Source organism: Camelina sativa, chromosome 2, assembly GCF_030686135.1.
Source record: "Camelina sativa cultivar CO46 ecotype springtype chromosome 2, ASM3068613v1".
NCBI classification, from domain to species: Eukaryota; Viridiplantae; Streptophyta; class Magnoliopsida; order Brassicales; family Brassicaceae; genus Camelina; species Camelina sativa.
In genome coordinates this window covers 5143732-5161654 of record NC_141881.1, presented here as the reverse complement: position 1 = coordinate 5161654, position 17923 = coordinate 5143732, and the positions used below count along the sequence as shown (strand labels likewise).

Sequence of the window (17923 nt, the reverse complement as noted above, 5' to 3'; positions counted from 1 at the left end):
AAGTTTTGTGGAAATGTTGAGGTAGATTTAGCCGGGAGATACTTGTTGGCATCAGTATTTGTTTTGCTCAAGGCCGTGCGGGCCCAACTCACATGATACCGATAGCTCGATGGACTTTGTGGTCAGAGAGTGGGAGTGGTATGTTGCTTCGGATGACGATCCAAGAGCGCGCTTGAGGGTGACGACCCAAGAGCAGGATATGTGAGGCTCCCTGGATACCATAGCTGTGAGCCGAGGCTCGCAGTGAGCCGGTATGTCTCGAGGGTTGCGACCCAAGGGCGGGGGGAGTGTGTGTGAGTAACTTCCTGGATGCCGTAGCTTAAGGCGGTTGGCCTGATAGCGAGCCGGCATGATTTGTTGGTTGCGACCACGGACGGGGGAAGCACTGAGTTGTGAGCAAATAGTGTTTATAATGCGAGTATATTGGCTAGAGGGAGACCTCGAGGGTCAGTCGGAGGTGTGCGGGCTGTTGCGACAGTGGCACGGGAAACCTTGGCTGACGGTGTTTAGTCCGGTCTGGGGACGTGCGGGCCGTGCTGACGGTGGCACGGAGGTCCTTGGCAGATGGACGGTATTGCGGGATTCGGGGACGAATCCATATTGGTGAGGGAGAATTGTAACATCCGCGAACCAATTTTTGTAATTTTGGTGTGGGTGTCGATCGACACCCTTGGGGGCATCGATCGACACCATGTGTTTCCGGTTTGGTCGGGTTCGTTTTAATTGCTGGTTGGTTCGGTTTGGTTCAATTAAATCCCTAAATCGTGTTATAAGCGTCTAGGACGAATTAAGGGTTTCAGAGTCTCATTTTGGTCGCCGTTGAGTGAAAAGAAAGAGAGAAAAGAGAGAAAACATTTCTGAGATTTTCTGGGCTTGTTCTTGGAGATTTTGGAGAGATCTGAGGCTGTAGAAGTGATAGATGTTGCTGGGAACGAAGGAGAAGCTCCTGGAGGTGTTGTTCCATCGTTTTCTCAACCCCAATCTTCTGTTCTTGAGGTGAGTGCTTGACCATGGTTGATCTAAGCATGAGATCTCCTTTGTTTTGTGTGATTCCTTGTGGTTTGTGGTGTTTGCTTGCTTGGGTACATTGTATTTGTGATTTCTAGTGAATTCCGAGATGGTTAGACGTGTTTGGAGTCGAATTTGTGTTGATTGGAATCAGAGCTCGTCGTTGAGTTTCGCGCAGATCGTGTCTGCAGAAGAGGCATCGATCAATACCACTTGTGAGGAGCATCGATCGGCACCGTCTTGAGTAGCATCGATCGGCACCATTTCAGCATCGGTCGGCATCAGTTCCTGTAGCATCGGTCGACACCGAGTTAGCATCGGTCAACACTAGTACCTGCCGAGTCTTATTTTCCTGGTTTGATGTACTGATTATGTTCTTGTTGTTTGTTAACTTGGGAGTCTCATATGCTTGTGTGTATAACCCAGTAGATGGGGGGACGGCCTCACTAAGTATTTGTGATAATACTTACGCATCTCAATTGTTGTTTGTGGTGTGCAGGTAAAGGAAAAGTGTGATCGTGGGATCAAAGGCGATGAGGAGGAGGATGTTCTAGAGGCTTGATTGATTGTGGTCTAGCTATTGTTAGGTTGCTAGTATTGAGTTGATAGAGCATTGTAGGATGTTGGAACCTTGCTATTTCATTGTTGGTTATTAGATTATTGTTGTTGGTATTCTTTTGGTTTAATGGAAATTGTTTTATTTGGTTATCTGCGGTTATTGATTGTTGTTAGGATGTTAGTGGGTATGGGACCACTAGTAAATTAAGGCATTAAAAAAAAATGGGAAGGGTTGTTTCAATATACAACATTTACAATCAACTCAATGTTTTTAAATCCGACCCGGAACTCAAACCGGACAACCTTCCGGGTCATCAGGTCGACCGAGTCCAACCACAGGTTAATAATTTATTGAACTTTAATCCTTCTGTTTTACAAAGAATGTCATTCTGGCCTGATTTTTTTGTTTCAAAATAAGTGTCATTTTTAGATTTTAACTTTAACCTTATATTCATTGAAGAATATCAAAAGTCAATTTCAATTTTAAGTGTATAAGAGATATTTTAATATGTTTTCTTAATTTGTGTGCAAAATATTAAAATGACACTTATTATGAAACAGAAGAAATAATATATATAAGACATATATATATATATATATATATATATTATATACCTTGGTTTTATGAATATTCTAACAATAATTTCCATTTCTTATTATATTTAATATATATTTTTGAACAATAGTTATAAATTTTTATTCTTTATCATTTTTTAAAAAGAGAGAAATTTACAGATGAACAAATACTTTTAAATCGTGACAGAACAAAAGAAAAAATCTTTGTCCAAAAAAAAAACAGAAAACCATCCGCGACTTACTTCCGAGTCCTAATCTTAATTAAAAGCTAGATGGTGCCCTTTTTCTTAATTTACCTATTTGTTTTTTTAAATTTTTTTTTTTGCAAAATCTAATAACCAAAATCTGTAAAAACCTCTTAAAATCTTCGAAACCATATCCTATATGATCTCAATGGATTTATTTTCTCTTTATCTAAAGAACTGAATTCAAATCAAAACCAAACCAAAAAAGAATAATCCGATCTGAAATCAATTTTTTTTTTGTACACTAAAGATGTATATAACTCATAATCAGTCATTCAGTCTGAACTCTGAACTGATCAAACTATCCATTTTAGATCTTTAGTTTGAAATTTGAATATTGTCAACCAAATAATGCGAAACACCGAAAAATTTGAACCGAACCCGGATTAAGCAGCGTCTACAAATATGATTCTGATCGGTTGGCCAATAAGAAAAGAAACGAAAACAAATAAGGACACGTATATAGATAGCCCATCACTTGACATCAGCTAAACACTGTACCAAACACGCATATATGAACTGGCTAATTCATGGACACAACATCAGTGATAAAGTCATACATTTCTCTTTCGTGTAGGTACGCTACAAAATGGTTAGAATAAACATTTGCAAACGAGACATGTAAAATGATCGACAAGAGATAAAAAAAAAAAAATGAACCGTATCACAAGTGTATGCACCTTGGTATCTTATAAACCTCGACACTTCAAGAAGCAAATACTGGCAATAACAGCACACGCTTTTCCTTCTTCTTTTTATCTTCTAGCATTGTAGAACTAGTAGTTAAAAAAGTAAAACCCAAACAATACTCTTTATTACTAATCCTACGCAATATAATCTCAATCATGTCTGATTGATATATCCATCAGGAAGGAGGATGATCCATGGTTTAATGATACAGCCACAAAAATATAGCTTTTTAGGCTTATAGCAGCATTTTGCAGTTTTCACTGGGAAGATCCAGATGCCGTGCGCTGCTCGTATTCACCTTGTTCTGCTTTACTAAATTCCTCAAGCAGTTCACGCTGCCTCTGAGTTATATTTCTGCCAAGGAACATAAACAAATATAAGAGATTGCGATGTGGCGTTTGACTATTATGTCATTTGCAGGCACAATTTTACTTGGGGAGGTTTTTATGGGACTTACGCAGGGATGCTGACGTTGAAATGCACATATTGATCCCCAAATCTAGTCGACTTTCTTGCTCGTATACCTGTTTGTGTCATAAACAAAAGTATGTGATTTTAAAAGTAAACAAACATGAATCTGTTCAACACTTAGTTTCTCAATCTAAACCTAGCTTCCGTATGGATTTGAGGAAATTTTGTTTTGGTGTCTTGCTATTAGTATCCAGTGGGACGCTAATTAGCCCAAGTTAACAAGGTCATACTCAAAAATTTCAGGTATGCAGCAGCTGAAGTTATCAACAGAAGCAAAAGAGCTCACCTTTATTTCTTAGCACTACTTTATGACCAGGTTGGGTTCCAGGACGGACCTACAACAAAAGAGTTTTCAAGTCAGATTGCTGGAGGAGTTCCAAGACAAGTCCTAAACTACAACAAGTTGGGAACAGAAACCCTCAAACTTTAGATAACTATCATTTAGCTAGCAAGCAAAAATCTGATCTTCTTTTTCATCAAAGCATTTTAAAAATGTGAAATTTTTCAGATACCTTCACGACAACATCACCAGTGAGGGTTGGAACTTGAATGGTTCCTCCAAGAATGGCCTGACAACAGATGAAATGTACTTAGTTATCAAAAAAAAATATACAAAAACGGTAAAAGAACTCACAGATACTGCACCAGAACCAAAATAAATGCTGGAGGCAAAAAGCGAATGAAATTTTAAAGACAGGATTGTCAAGACCAAATCAATTCACCTGGGTAACACTGAGAACTGCATCCACATGAATATCCGATCCTTCTCTACGGAACACAGGATCTTCACGAACCTAAAAAAGAATACAAACAAGTTACTGAGAACGCAATAAAGTGATTAACCATGAGTGTCATTAGAAAGTTGATTTCAGTAAAAGTCACCTTGAGAGTAACATAAAGATCTCCAGGCTGGTCACCTTCAGGATCAGCCCCACCCACCCTTGCCACCTTTAATGTATCACTATTGTCAACCCCTGAGGGATGAAATAAATGTGAGATCAAAGTGATGAAAACTAACACGAATTTTTTTTTTTTTTTTTATTACCTATTATAGATGCAAGAAAGAAAATTACCTGGATCGATAGTGACTTTCACTGACTTCTGTCCTCGAACCACTCTACCTCCTCTACAGGATTTGCAAATACTCTAGTAATATCAACACAAGAAAAATGATGAGAAATTCACTGGTTACAGAAAGTAGTGTGCTACTCGAAGACCAACCATTAGTAATAAATCTAACAAAAATGGTGTCTGTCTTCATGTATATGTAGACACACATACACAGGTAAAACATTATACATGAAACGAAAAGTGCAATTATCAAAATATATGACATACTGAGAACGTTTGACCAGCTCCACCACACTTCTGGCAAGTTTTTTGGATGCTTAATATACCCCTTCTCATTGTTGTCTGAAAAACGTTTTACTGGAGCACTTAGAACCACAATTAAACGTAAATTACAATTACAGTGTTCAAATAGAGTTTTGTAACATGAGACTGACCACCCCAGTGCCATCACAGGCTTTGCATTTTTCACGTTTGGTACCAGGAGGAACACCTTGTCCACCTAAATGTGAAAGGAAGAAAGAAAACAACAATGAGTAACTTGAGAGTGAGATAAAATAATAATGTAAATCACATTGACCGAAAAATACTATATGCATACCACAAGTATTACAAGCCAACTCGGTTTGAAAAGTCACAGTTTTGGTGCATCCTTGAACAGCTTCCATGAAAGAAAGATCAAGCAAAACCTTTACGACAGTAACGAAAGGAAGAAACGAGAATCTATTAATCTTGGATCACAAAAATAATTTCTGGGAGAAAAAGCAGGTCGTAATACCTTGACATCTTGACCTCCGATATCTTGCCTGAACATGTTGAAGATCTGTTTTTCAAAAAAATTAGCGTGCAAACCATGTTAGTTGATAAGTTATCCATTTCCATCTAAAAGGAAACAAGTTTTGACAATCTTTGTAAACAATATTCTTTTGAGTGGAACCTATTAGATGAAAACCAAGAAATAAAAGTATTACATCGCCATTGAAGTTCCCAAAGATATCAAATGGGTTAAACCCTTCACCACCACCACCGAAGCCTTGATCATTTGGAAACCCACCACTAGCATTTTGCTCAAATGCTTCATGCCCAACCTGCAGACATGACCAACAAACTGTATATCACATCTGAAATAGTTAATCGAGGGAGCCACGCTAACAGAATCCCAAGGAGATTATTATGGTGCCTATTTACCTGGTCATAAAGGTCACGCTTCTCCTTATCTTTCAAAACCTGATTCAGCAAAAGGTCCCAAACCACAATCCCCTTCAGTATAAGATTATAACAGATCATCATATAAAATGAAACCGTGCAAAGAGTCAAACTCACTTCATATGCTTTTGAGACCTCCTGGAACTTCTTCTCAGCTTCAGGGTCATCTTTATTCATATCAGGATGGAGTTTCTTAGCAAGCTGTGAAACGAAGCAAAGAATAATAGCATCAAACACTGAGAAACCAGAGAGTTAAATCAAATGAATACATTCCATCTCAACCAAAATGTCCCTACCCCATAATAAGCCTTCTTGATTTCACCTTCTGGTGCATTCTTACTCACACCAAGAAGTTCATAGTAGTCCTTAGCAGACATAAACGTCGAACCTAGTATTCAAAAACCGCAAAAAAAAAAAACTGAAATCAACTATACAAAACTGTGAGAATAAATTAAGGAACCTCTGATCCTACCTGTTCCATGAAAAGACCTTGTCGAGCCAAAATTAGTATTAAAACCTCCAAAACTGATCCATTTCCGATCATGCCCTACATTACAAGATGACAATGTTAAAACCCTCAATACCACACACAAACAATTCATAAAATTACATTCTTATATAATCCAATTACCAGATTTTGAAGCGTAATCTCCAACAACTTTGGCATGATTGCAAACACCCGTATTCAATCTCCTACAACTCCCAATACATACTCCCCTGAGTTTCTGCAAATCAAGAAAAAGTTAACCAATTTGAAATCAATGGAGACAGAGATATATATATATATATATATATAGAGGGAAACAGAGATGAGCAGGAGGAGAAGGAAACCTGATTGCCTAAATCTTGTAGAAGCGATGATGAGAGACATCGACGAGTCAACAAACGAAGAACCTTTGCGCCATTAGAAGGAACCATTTTTTCCTCCCTTTTTAGCTTTCTACTCAAATTCAATGGAGTTGATACTGAAGTCGAAGGGGATTGAGACAGAGCAGCCAAAGTTAAAACCCTAGCAAAAACCCTGTTTTGTTGCTTGCTTCAGAACTGTGTAGAAAAGAAGAAGAAGCAATTTCTGTTGCTCGCCACACAATACCGGGTTTGACCTTTTCTTACTCTCTCTACCCCCCCCCCCCACCCATCAACATATCCGACTCAGACCGGCCCATCTAATCCTTTTACTCTTGAATGGGCTCAACAACGGCCCATTAAAAAAAAAACAGAACAGAACTCTCTATGTATCTATCTATCTATATAGTTGCCGCCGTCGTCTCAGTAACTTTGGGGCCGTCGTTGCGCACCGACTGTGTTCGTCTCACCGAGAGCAGGTAGGTACCATCACGTCGATTCACATACTTTTCATGACGTAGATTTGTATTACCCTTGTAATAAATTGCTTTTTTTTTAATTTTACATAGAAAGATGCAAAAATTTTGACCGATTTAGCTGTCAATTTCGAAACTTTGAGCTCCTGTGTTATATATTGTACGCAGGTTTGGCTACAATGCGGTGGTTGCTGCAGGGAAGGGTTAGTTTGTGTAAATGTAAAGAAAGGTTTGATTTTTTTCAGCAGAGATGTGGTTTAGTTAACGTAAAGTTGAAATGGGTGAAAGATAAAGAACTTGATGCTGTTGTGATTCGTGAAAGGCATCTTAAGGCAGTTTGTAATCTCGTTTCGGTGATTTCGTCTTCTCCTGATTTGAGACTACCCATCTTTAAGCTTTTGCCTCACCGTGGCCAGCTTGGTTTACCTCAAGATCTTAAGCTTTCTGCTTTTATACGGAGATACCCCAATATTTTTGTGGAGCATTGTTATTGGGATAGTGCTGGTACCCGTGTTCCTTGCTTCGGTTTAACGCGTGAGGCGATGGATCTTTATTGCGAAGAAGCTGATGTTTTAAGGGTGAGTAGTAGTATAGGGGATGATGTTCTAGTGAGGCTGTGTAAACTTCTTATGCTTACTTGTGAAAGAACACTTGCTCTACATTCCATTGATCATCTCAGGTGGATTTGGGTTTGCCCTATGATTATCGAGATTCATTGATTCCTAAGCACCCGGATTTGTTCTGTTTGGTGAACTTGTCTAGCGACCTTGTTGGTCTGAAATTGATACATTGGGATGATAGCCTCGCTGTTTCCAAACTGCAACTGAGAGAGGACGTTGCAGATAATGATCATATGGCCTTCCCTGTGAAATTCACGAGAGGGTTTGGATTGAAGAGGAAGAGCATACAGTGGCTCCAAGAATGGCAGAGACTCCCTTATACGTCACCTTATGTTGATGCATCTCATTTGGATCCAAGAACTGATTTGTCTGAGAAGAGAAATGTCGGAGTGTTTCACGAACTTCTTCATCTAACAATCGGGAGAAAGACGGAGAGGCAAAACGTTAGCAATCTTCGTAAACCGTTTGCACTTCCCCAGAAGTTCACCAAAGTATTTGAGCGTCACCCTGGTATTTTCTACATTTCTATGAAATGTGATACACAGACAGTGATCCTTAGAGAAGCATATGATAGGCGGCATCTCATTGAAAAGCACCCTCTCGTTCAAATCAGGGAAAAATTCGCAAACATGATGAATGAAGGGTTTTTGGATACAAGTCGGGGACTGGGGCAGAACAGTAGCAAGACAGTTTCTCCAGTTTGGTCTGACGAAGAAGAAGAAGAAAAAGAAGAAAAACGTCGGACAATAATCTGATTTCTGGATATGACTCTGATTGTCCTGCAGTTGAAGAACATAAACGCCTGTTTTAGTTGTGAGTTCTGTGTTCCAGTGGAAACAAATAACAGGCACAAGTTCTTTGTTACAGTGGTACCCAAACCAAGACATTGCAGAAGATCCACATTCTGTAGCAGCCTGAGCTTTCGGCGTCAATTGGGGTTCTCCATCTAAAGTCAGTCACTGAATCACCTGTGATGGAACGCAACAGACGACTTTCTCAAGTGAGCTTTTAGCATTATAGCTAGCAAACAAAAGCTGGTTTATTGGTGCGTGCCACAACGAGGACATAGCACTTGCACTTAGGAATTGTCATGTTTGAAGTGTGCATACACTCCCTTTAGTCACATTTGATTATTGGTGTTTTCCGAAAGATGATTATTGGTCTAAGGCATACATTTGATTGTTAATAGTGAGTTTGTTCTATATTTTTCCTTTAAATTGCTCCCTTAACATAGAACAAATTCAAACCCTGTTGTTTTTTTTTTTGGTATCTGGTGATATTGTGGTTGTTCTATATTATAAAATCAGATGAATTTTCGAAATTAATTAAGAAAAAAAAGTTATGGTTTTTCAACTTTTCATTTTTCGATTGAGTGAATAAACTCAAATAAAATAAGAACACTGATAGATAATATTTTATTCATTATTAATTATCACAATTCACAACGGTCCTAATTGCTATAACAAATAACTTTAAAAGGTACATTTTGCTTTATAAAAAGAAGAATAATACTATATGGGATAAGAACATGTTAATCCATCTGATATGCATGACACAATGTTATCAACAAGTCAGTCGTTTTATTTATATATATAAACTCAAATTATGAAGGGATAGCTAAAGAAAGTTGCTCGGATGATGATGGAGTCGCTGGGTACACGGCGAAAAGCTGTTTCATGGTATGACTATCCTTAGCATAAAAACCGAGCAATCAAATCTAGTGATACAATCATTTTTAATAACAAATCGAGAAAATGATTCTTAATGTGAAATTAAACAAAGAAAAAGTTTAATTAAATTGTGGAACTTAATTAGAAGAAAAATAAAGAATACCATGACTTAGATGAGTAACATTAAGTATATATGATTGATATCACATATAATTAGTTAAGGATGATGTTCGAATTAATTAGAAGAAAAATATAGAATACCTAGTTATGAAGAAACGTTATTTGTGTCTTTGGTACCAATGTACCATGTCTCTTCGGTGGGAGTTGAGAGGGGCATGGAAGTATATGCATGAGAATGATGAGATGGCATAAAAGTCGATTGGTCTCTCATGCATGCGGAGACATAATTGACATTAGCATCACCAGGTAGGTACGGATTATTTGTTCCAAGCATGCTGGTTGGTGACAGTTTGTGTGATGTGGTAGGCATGTAAAATGGCAGTTGTTGTGGAGGGTACGTTTGGTTATGAAAGAATCGTGGTCCACCGTGAGGATACGGATATGCACATTGAGGATGACTGTACATCCAATTTGAAGGGTTGAATCTCCCATTGTTATTATTGTTGTACTGACTACAACTGCCACAATTGTTTTTCCCACCACAAATGTATCCCATGTAGTTATTGCTGATCATGTTATTGTGGTATTCTTGTGGGTAGCGTTCTTGCTGACCAGGGACCGTAAACAAGACATTTGGCAAGAAAGGGTGATAAGTGTTGCTTAAGGACGACTTGCTTTGTTTGGAGAGACGACTTTCTTCCATAAGCAACATGGAGCGAGCTTCAGTGAAAGAGGGAAATGGAGACTTGTGTTTGATTACATTGAGGATGTAATCATACTTCTCTGTGAGACCGTTGAGTAAGTGCATGACTAGAACACGATCTGATATGGGAGAGTCAACGTTTGTCAAAAGGTCTGAAAGTGACTTCAACTTTTGACAATACTCATGTACAGAGAGATCACCAATCGTCATTGTGCGCAATTCATTTTCAAATTGAAGTGCACGAGCCTCCTTATTATCACGAAAGAGATTCTCTAGGGAAATCCATAAGTCTCGAGCTGTGCACCCGACTTTAATGATGGTCTCCAGAAGTGAATCAGTGATGGTTCCATATATCCACATCTTAACAAGTCCATCACGTTCCTTCCACCTTTTCTCGGTCATTGGAGTCGGTGACGAGGTTCCATCGATGTGACCAAGGACACTAAAGCTTAAGCAGTGAGTCTCGAAAAGCTCACGCCACACCTCGTAGTTCAGCTTATTCAAATCAAGAGTGACAAAAATATAGGCACGAATTTGGGTGATTCCGAATGATTTTTCGTACGCAGCTAAAGTAGTGTCAGCCATCACAAAACAATGATAAAAAAAAAAAACACAAACAAACAAAAAAAGGAATTTGCGGGTAGAAGTAGTAAATGATAAATGAGAGGAGGTATTTCACAAAAGAAACAAAATGAGTAGGTTAAGGTTATGATACCATGCATGTAAAAGAATATACAACTATTTGGATCTCTTTTATTCGTTAAGTAATCAATATACATTGTACATGAGTATATGGAATGAGATACACACTGTATATGCATATATATATATATATATATATATATATATTCTTATTAAAAATACACTAAAATTTTCGAGAGGATTTGAGGATTTTTAACTAAATAAGTTAACTATTTTATAACATATAAAAATTTGAAGAACTTCTTTTTGTTCATTTAGAGATTGAAAATAATATATTTTGCTGTAATATATTCACTACCATTTTACCATTATAACTGGATCCAAATTATATAAACATTAAACTATGAAATATAAAATAAAATAAATGATGATAATTTTAATATTCAACTAAAAATGTTTAACTTTCGGAATAATTAAATTGGCATACTTTTTTTTTAATAATCCATACGTTTCACGAAGAGTGCCGTTTTAGAGTTGCTTTTACAAAAATATTGTTTCACATTTTCAAAACGACTTTTGTAACTAGCTAGTTTTCAGGTTTTCTCCTAATCCAAAACTAATTTTTTTGTATTTAAGTTATTATGATTAACATCGATTACACTAACTGATGTAATATATATATATATATAATATATATATATATATATATTAAGAGATGCAATTTTTTTTAAGAGCATTTAAACCTGATACACATATAAAATAAACCTTTTTATGCAATAAATAAATTATGAAAAAGATTGTTTGCTTTGAGCTTTACATAGAAGTAAAAATTGATAAAAAGCCTTTTCCCCGCATTTGCTCGACTTGTAAATCATTTGTAGCTTTTTATACTTTTCGTCCGAATTCATCTTCCTCTAAAGGATAAAAAAAAAAAGAAAAAGAATCCTACAAAAACTTGTAGCTCAATGAGAGACAAAAGCAGCTTCTTCATAATCACATTCTTTACTTCAGCTTATAAACAAGCTTCTTTCGTGCTTAGTTAAATCAGAATAAATACCTTTCTTCCACAATTAGGTTTCTCTCAAGATTCTTTCCCTTTTAAATCTCCCTTGCATCCCAAGAAACCAAGAAACCCACAATGAGGAACATCAAAAAACTGGTCGTGCACGTGGTTGATGCTCAATATCTTATGCCCAGAGATGGCCAAGGCTCAGCAAGTCCTTTTGTAGAAGTTGATTTCCTTAACCAGTTAAGCAAAACCAGAACTGTACCCAAAAGCCTTAACCCTGTCTGGAACCAGAAACTCTACTTCGATTACGACCAAAGTGTGGTAAGCCATCACAATCAACACATTGAAGTCTCTGTTTACCACGAAAGAAGACCAGTACCCGGTCGAAGTTTCCTGGGCAGAGTCAAGATTCCTCTCTGTAACATTGTTTACAAGGACGACCAAGTGTACCAGCGCTTCACGTTGGATAAGAAATGGCTTCTCTCTTCTGTTAAAGGTGAGATTGGTCTCAAATTCTACATTTCATCATCCGAGCAAGACCAAACCTTTCCTCCTCCTCCCCCTCCTCTTCCTACTAAACCTTACACTAGCCCAACGCAAGTGTCTGCCTCTGGAACAGAAGAAGATTCTACTGGCTCTGAAACAGAAGACTCTCGAGAGAGTTTTGCATCAGCAGACCAAGAAGATCTTACTGATTCGGCCAGCGAGTGTGTGGAAAGAAAAAAGATTGAAGAAATTAACGAACCAGTTCAGAAACTACATAGACAAGAAGTTTTGTCTCGGCCAGCACCAACGCATTCCATTCGTCTGCGGTCTCGTGAAACCCCACATGAAGCCAAGAAACCGAAATCTCGTGGAGCCAACCAGCTTCTCCCTCAAAACACCAACCACTTGCAGTCATATGGTGACACTGACCTAGATGACTTTAAGGTGAAAGACATGAACCTGGATCTTGGAGAGAGATGGCCAAACCCAAATGTTGGTGTTGGTGAGAGATTTACGGGCACTTACGATCTTGTGGAACAGATGTTTTATCTCTATGTTCGAGTTGTCAGAGCTAAAGAACTTCCACCTGGTTCAATCACTGGCGGATGTGATCCTTACGTGGAGGTCAAGCTTGGGAACTACAAGGGAAGAACAAAACATTTTGATAGGAAGACAACTCTTCCTGAATGGAACCAAGTTTTTGCTTTTACCAAAGAAAGGATTCAATCATCAGTTCTTGAAGTTTACGTGAAGGACAAGGAAACGCTAGGTCGAGATGACATTCTTGGGAAGGTAGTGTTTGATCTGAACGAGATCCCAACAAGGGTTCCACCAAACAGCCCATTGGCTCCGCAGTGGTATCGATTAGAAGACTGGAGAGGAGATGGCAAAGTAGTACGAGGAGAGATAATGCTTGCTGTGTGGATGGGAACTCAAGCAGATGAAGCTTTTCCTGAAGCATGGCATGCCGACTCTGCTTCTGTTCATGGAGAAGGCGTTTTCAACATCCGGTCTAAGGTATATGTGTCTCCTAAGCTATGGTACTTAAGAGTCAATGTTATCGAAGCTCAAGACATGATCCCAAGTGACAGAAACCGGCTTCCTGATGTTTTCGTCAAAGCTAATGTCGGAATGCAAACCCTCAAGACCAACATATGTCCCATGAAGACGACAAATCCACTCTGGAATGAAGATCTTGTCTTTGTAGTTGCTGAGCCTTTTGAAGAGCAGCTAGTGATCTCTGTGGAAGACCGTGTTCACACGTCGAAAGATGAAGTGATTGGCAAGATCAGCCTTCCAATGAACGTGTTCGAGAAGCGGTTAGACCACCGTCCAGTCCAGTCCCGTTGGTTCAATCTTGATAAGTACGGTACCGGAGTTCTTGAGCCAGAATCAAGAAGAAAGGAACATAAGTTCTCGAGCCGGATTCACCTACGTATCTGTCTTGAAGGAGGCTACCATGTGATGGACGAGTCAACAATGTACATAAGCGACACAAGACCTACAGCTAGACAGCTGTGGAAGCAGCCGGTGGGAATGTTAGAGATTGGGATTCTTGGAGCAAAAGGGTTGGTGCCGATGAAACTGAAAGATGGTAGAGGAAGCACAAACGCTTATTGTGTGGCTAAGTACGGACAAAAGTGGGTGAGAACCAGAACCATTCTTGATACATTAAGTCCTAGATGGAACGAGCAGTACACATGGGAAGTTTATGATCCTTGTACTGTCATCACTCTAGGAGTTTTCGACAATAGTCATTTGGGTTCAGCACACTCCGGAACTGCAGATTCTAAAGATGCAAGAATTGGAAAGGTAATTTCTTTCTGTTTATATAATCTCAGGGTGGAAACTAGCTATTAACCTTTTCACCGTTTACTTCTTCTAGGAGAACTGATTTATTTATTTATTTTTATTTTTTTTGGTTATTTCAAAATGATTTTAAGCAAAATCTTAGTAATAAAGATACAAATAAGTAAAAAAAAAAATTATAATTTTTAAGTATATATATATATGACTTCCTAGTATAGAATTTATTACAATTTAATAATTTTAAAATTAACTTATTCAGTTTCCATTTGGTTTATTTATTTTTTTGTGGCTAACTATATATATATATATATATATATATATATATATATATATTTTTTTTTTTTTGAAGTACATTTTGGATTCTACCCTTTTATTAATTTGTACATATTTAAAAACTTATTTACAAAGTTAATCCTTAAAAACTTTCCAAAAATAGCGTTACTTCATATTTTGTTCCTAAATATTTTACATACCATTTCAAAAAAAAAAAATAAAGCATAATCAATATGGAAACAGAAATTATGATATATTTAATCACATCTTCTATTGTATATTGACGATATTCTATCTTTGAATCTTTTGCAAACAAAGAAAACAACAATTTGATTCATATTTTATTTTTCAAAACCTGTGAACTTTGATTCTTAACATAAGAAGAACTTCGATTCACGTTTATTTAAATATTATAATTAATATATATAAACTTAATAAAATTTTAAAATATTACGAATATGTAAAATTAAATTTTTTTTAAATACTATATAATATGGTTATATAGTAGATGGGTTATAAAAATGACATGCTGAAATTAATAAAATATTATTAAATTTATGCTAACACGGTTTAAATCCTCATTTTATTATTTGTCAACACTATAATATTAGAATATTTGACATATAAAAATTAAGTTGATTTAATTAAGACTATGTAAAATAATTAAATTATTAGGAAAAATGTGACTTAATCATAGCATATAAATAACTTTAGATCCCTTATTTTTGGTTATAATAATTAAAAATCAAAATAGAATCTCAAACACTAAAAAAAGAACTAAATATAACAAACAAATGGTCATATATATTGCGGGTTAAAAAATTAATATAAATATTTAGCCGTATAAACGGTTGAGAAATTTAATTATTCTTTTATTTGGAAAACATCCAATATTTAACAAACAAATACAATATAAAATATAATAATAATAATAATAAAATTATATGGACGCGGTGTACTAGGTTAAAATCTAGTATAGTTTAAAATTGGGTTTCGTTTTTGTTTTTAATATATACGAGTAGCATTTTAGCTCAGTTTGGTTATTATGGCCACCCCTACCAGTCATACGTAGAGATGCATTATATATGTTTCACTTCTAACTTTGTGAGTTCGAAACCCTTGGAACAGGTTCGTATTAGGCTGTCTACACTAGAGGCTCACAAGATCTACACACATTCATTTCCGCTTCTTGTTCTTCAACCTCACGGCCTCAAAAAAACAGGCGACCTACAAATATCTGTCCGGTTTACGACCCTATCATTAGCCAACATCATCTACAACTATGGCCACCCGCTTCTCCCAAAAATGCACTATCTTTTCCCTTTCACGGTCAACCAAGTAGACGGCTTAAGATACCAAGCCATGAACATTGTTGCAACCCGCCTTGGTCGAGCTGAGCCGCCACTTAGGAAAGAGGTCGTCGAGTACATGTTGGATGTAGACTCTCATCTATGGAGCATGAGGAGAAGCAAAGCCAACTTTTTCCGCATAATGTCGCTTCTCTCTGGTTATTTCTTGGTCGGGAAGTGGCTTGAAGATGTTTGCAACTGGAGATACCCAGTTACTTCGGTTCTGGTCAATGTATTGTTCTTCATTTTGGTCATGTACCCTGAACTGATTTTGCCCACCATATTTCTCTACATGTTCTTCATCGGATTGTGGAACTTCAGATCCAGGCCGAGACACCCTCCTCACATGGATATGAAACTCTCATGGGCCGAGGCTGTTGGCCCTGATGAGCTCGATGAAGAGTTTGACACATTCCCAACGTCTCGGTCACAAGAATTGGTGCGGCTGAGGTATGACCGGCTCAGAAGCGTGGCAGGTAGGATTCAGACTGTTGTTGGAGACATTGCAGCCCAGGGAGAGAGAATTCAGTCACTTTTGAGCTGGCGAGACCCCAGGGCTACAAGCCTTTTCATCTTGTTCTGCTTGGCTGCATCGGTGGTCCTTTACGCAATGCCGTTCAAAGCAATATCACTGGCTAGTGGGCTATACTATCTAAGACACCCAAAGTTTAGAAGCAAGTTACCTTCTCTGCCAAGTAACTTCTTCAAGAGATTACCGTCTCGTACAGACAGTCTTCTTTGACCTAAACTCTTTCTTGTGTTACAAATAAATGACTTTGTTAAACATTTTGTTTCCACTCAATATACAATATGTAATGTTACGAACAGAAAAGTTCCCAAAAAAAAAAATGATAATATTGTACACGTCATAGAAGCATGCAATCTTGTATTTTAGTCTTTTCCTACGAAACAAACAATGTCAGGTTTGTACGTAAAACAATAACCAAAGATAAACTCAGAGTTTAAATATGAAACGAATATGAAGGCTTTTTATTTTTATTTTTATTTTATCAGACTATTGCTATTTGCTTTGAACTACAAAAAAGAGTGTCTCCTATATCAGACTATCGATTTATCAAAAATCAGACTATAGCTTTTGAACCACAAAAAAAATCTTAAAACTAGTTGGCCTTTTATTTTTATTTTATTTTATTCAAAATGAACTGCAATCAGATATATATATTTCTAATATAATGCATTGCAGTAGGTGTTTTGCAAAATATATCCGCTACGTACACAATTCTACTATATACTATGTCATTACTTTTTTACAAGTTTTAACATAGATATGTGCATATGTCTGAATTCTGGTTATATGTGTATTCGTTTTCTAGTTTTAGGATAAGATAATAACACTATCTTTTGTTTGTTTGTTCCTGATATATGTTTGTTGATTAAAACTTAAAAAAGAATGTTTGAAACTTGTTATATATTTTTATACAGAAATATAATAGATAATACATAGAATGATTAGGAAGAGAGTAGTGGAGACCTTTAAAGATTTTACCGACAAAATTTTGCAAATCAAATATCTAAAACGAATAATGCTTTCTTAATAAGAATGATTAATGGTCAAAATAGTCGGCAAGTATTGCAAGTTTGCAAAAACCATAGGATGGATACTCACCGAGTAGGTGGGTAACGTAGCGGGAGAACACAACAAAGCTCTTTTTTTTGTTTCTTTTTTTAATGCAATGTTAAATTATATTTAAAAACAAAAATACGTTTATACAACTGGTGCTTCAAGATTTTGATGGTCTTAAACAGAGTTCAAATAAATGTATAAGATCAATATCTTGTCCCTAGCCAAGTGATTAGACCGTTGTCATAGTGTCTATCCCTCAGAAGGTCAATAGCGAGGAATTGGTCTCTTATCTGTTTGTCAATATCTTGAATGAAACATGAGGCAGGCTTCCCCAGAGTTCATCCATTCTAATATTATTCTCGTCCAAACACGCTTAATTACGGAGTTCTGATGGGATCCAGTGCATTAGTGCTGATATGATCGCATCCAACAAAGCTTTTCAACACAGCTAGTAAAATAAAAACGATTAGTGCTACTTATCCTCATTGATTTCATAACCTTAACAGAATTGTA

General features: G+C 36.9%; 3 protein-coding genes and 1 pseudogene across 5 annotated transcripts; 2 read left to right on the top strand and 2 right to left on the bottom strand.

Annotated features, from left to right (window-relative positions):
* Window positions 1–2931: 2931 nt before the first annotated feature.
* Window positions 2932–7050, bottom strand: LOC104722713 (chaperone protein dnaJ GFA2, mitochondrial). Its single transcript, XM_010440922.3, has 18 exons — window positions 6654–7050; window positions 6454–6547; window positions 6295–6369; window positions 6119–6210; window positions 5940–6023; window positions 5805–5843; window positions 5588–5704; window positions 5395–5439; window positions 5218–5305; window positions 5054–5118; window positions 4887–4961; window positions 4622–4694; window positions 4431–4522; window positions 4271–4342; window positions 4061–4117; window positions 3835–3883; window positions 3535–3601; window positions 2932–3431 (listed from the first exon to the last, which is right to left on the bottom strand). Exons 1-18 carry the CDS (start codon window positions 6738–6740, stop codon window positions 3335–3337), a joined length of 1368 nt encoding a protein of 455 aa, XP_010439224.2. The 5' UTR covers window positions 6741–7050; the 3' UTR covers window positions 2932–3334.
* Window positions 7051–7100: 50 nt separating this feature from the next.
* LOC104722721 (protein WHAT'S THIS FACTOR 9, mitochondrial-like) lies at window positions 7101–8719 on the top strand (annotated as a pseudogene). The gene is made up of 2 exons (XR_015577702.1): window positions 7101–7151; window positions 7313–8719. The product of XR_015577702.1 is annotated as a protein WHAT'S THIS FACTOR 9, mitochondrial-like (transcript).
* A 446-nt stretch (window positions 8720–9165) lies between these two features.
* LOC147948306 (uncharacterized) lies at window positions 9166–10962 on the bottom strand. Of its 2 annotated transcripts, none has more exons than XM_087480696.1 (2): window positions 9696–10962; window positions 9166–9449 (listed from the first exon to the last, which is right to left on the bottom strand). In XM_087480696.1, exon 1 carries the CDS (start codon window positions 10840–10842, stop codon window positions 9700–9702), a length of 1143 nt encoding a protein of 380 aa, XP_087336822.1. In that variant the 5' UTR covers window positions 10843–10962; the 3' UTR covers window positions 9166–9449; window positions 9696–9699. The 2 variants fall into 2 exon arrangements, with proteins under 2 accessions (XP_087336822.1, XP_087336824.1); XM_087480698.1 differs by having other exon boundaries at window positions 9166–9433.
* A 983-nt stretch (window positions 10963–11945) lies between these two features.
* On the top strand, window positions 11946–16828 carry LOC104722742 (multiple C2 domain and transmembrane region protein 2-like). The gene is made up of 2 exons (XM_010440965.3): window positions 11946–14206; window positions 15605–16828. The coding sequence occupies exons 1-2, from the start codon at window positions 12038–12040 to the stop codon at window positions 16565–16567; spliced, it is 3132 nt and encodes a 1043-aa protein (XP_010439267.3). The 5' UTR covers window positions 11946–12037; the 3' UTR covers window positions 16568–16828.
* The last annotated feature ends 1095 nt before the right edge of the window (window positions 16829–17923 follow it).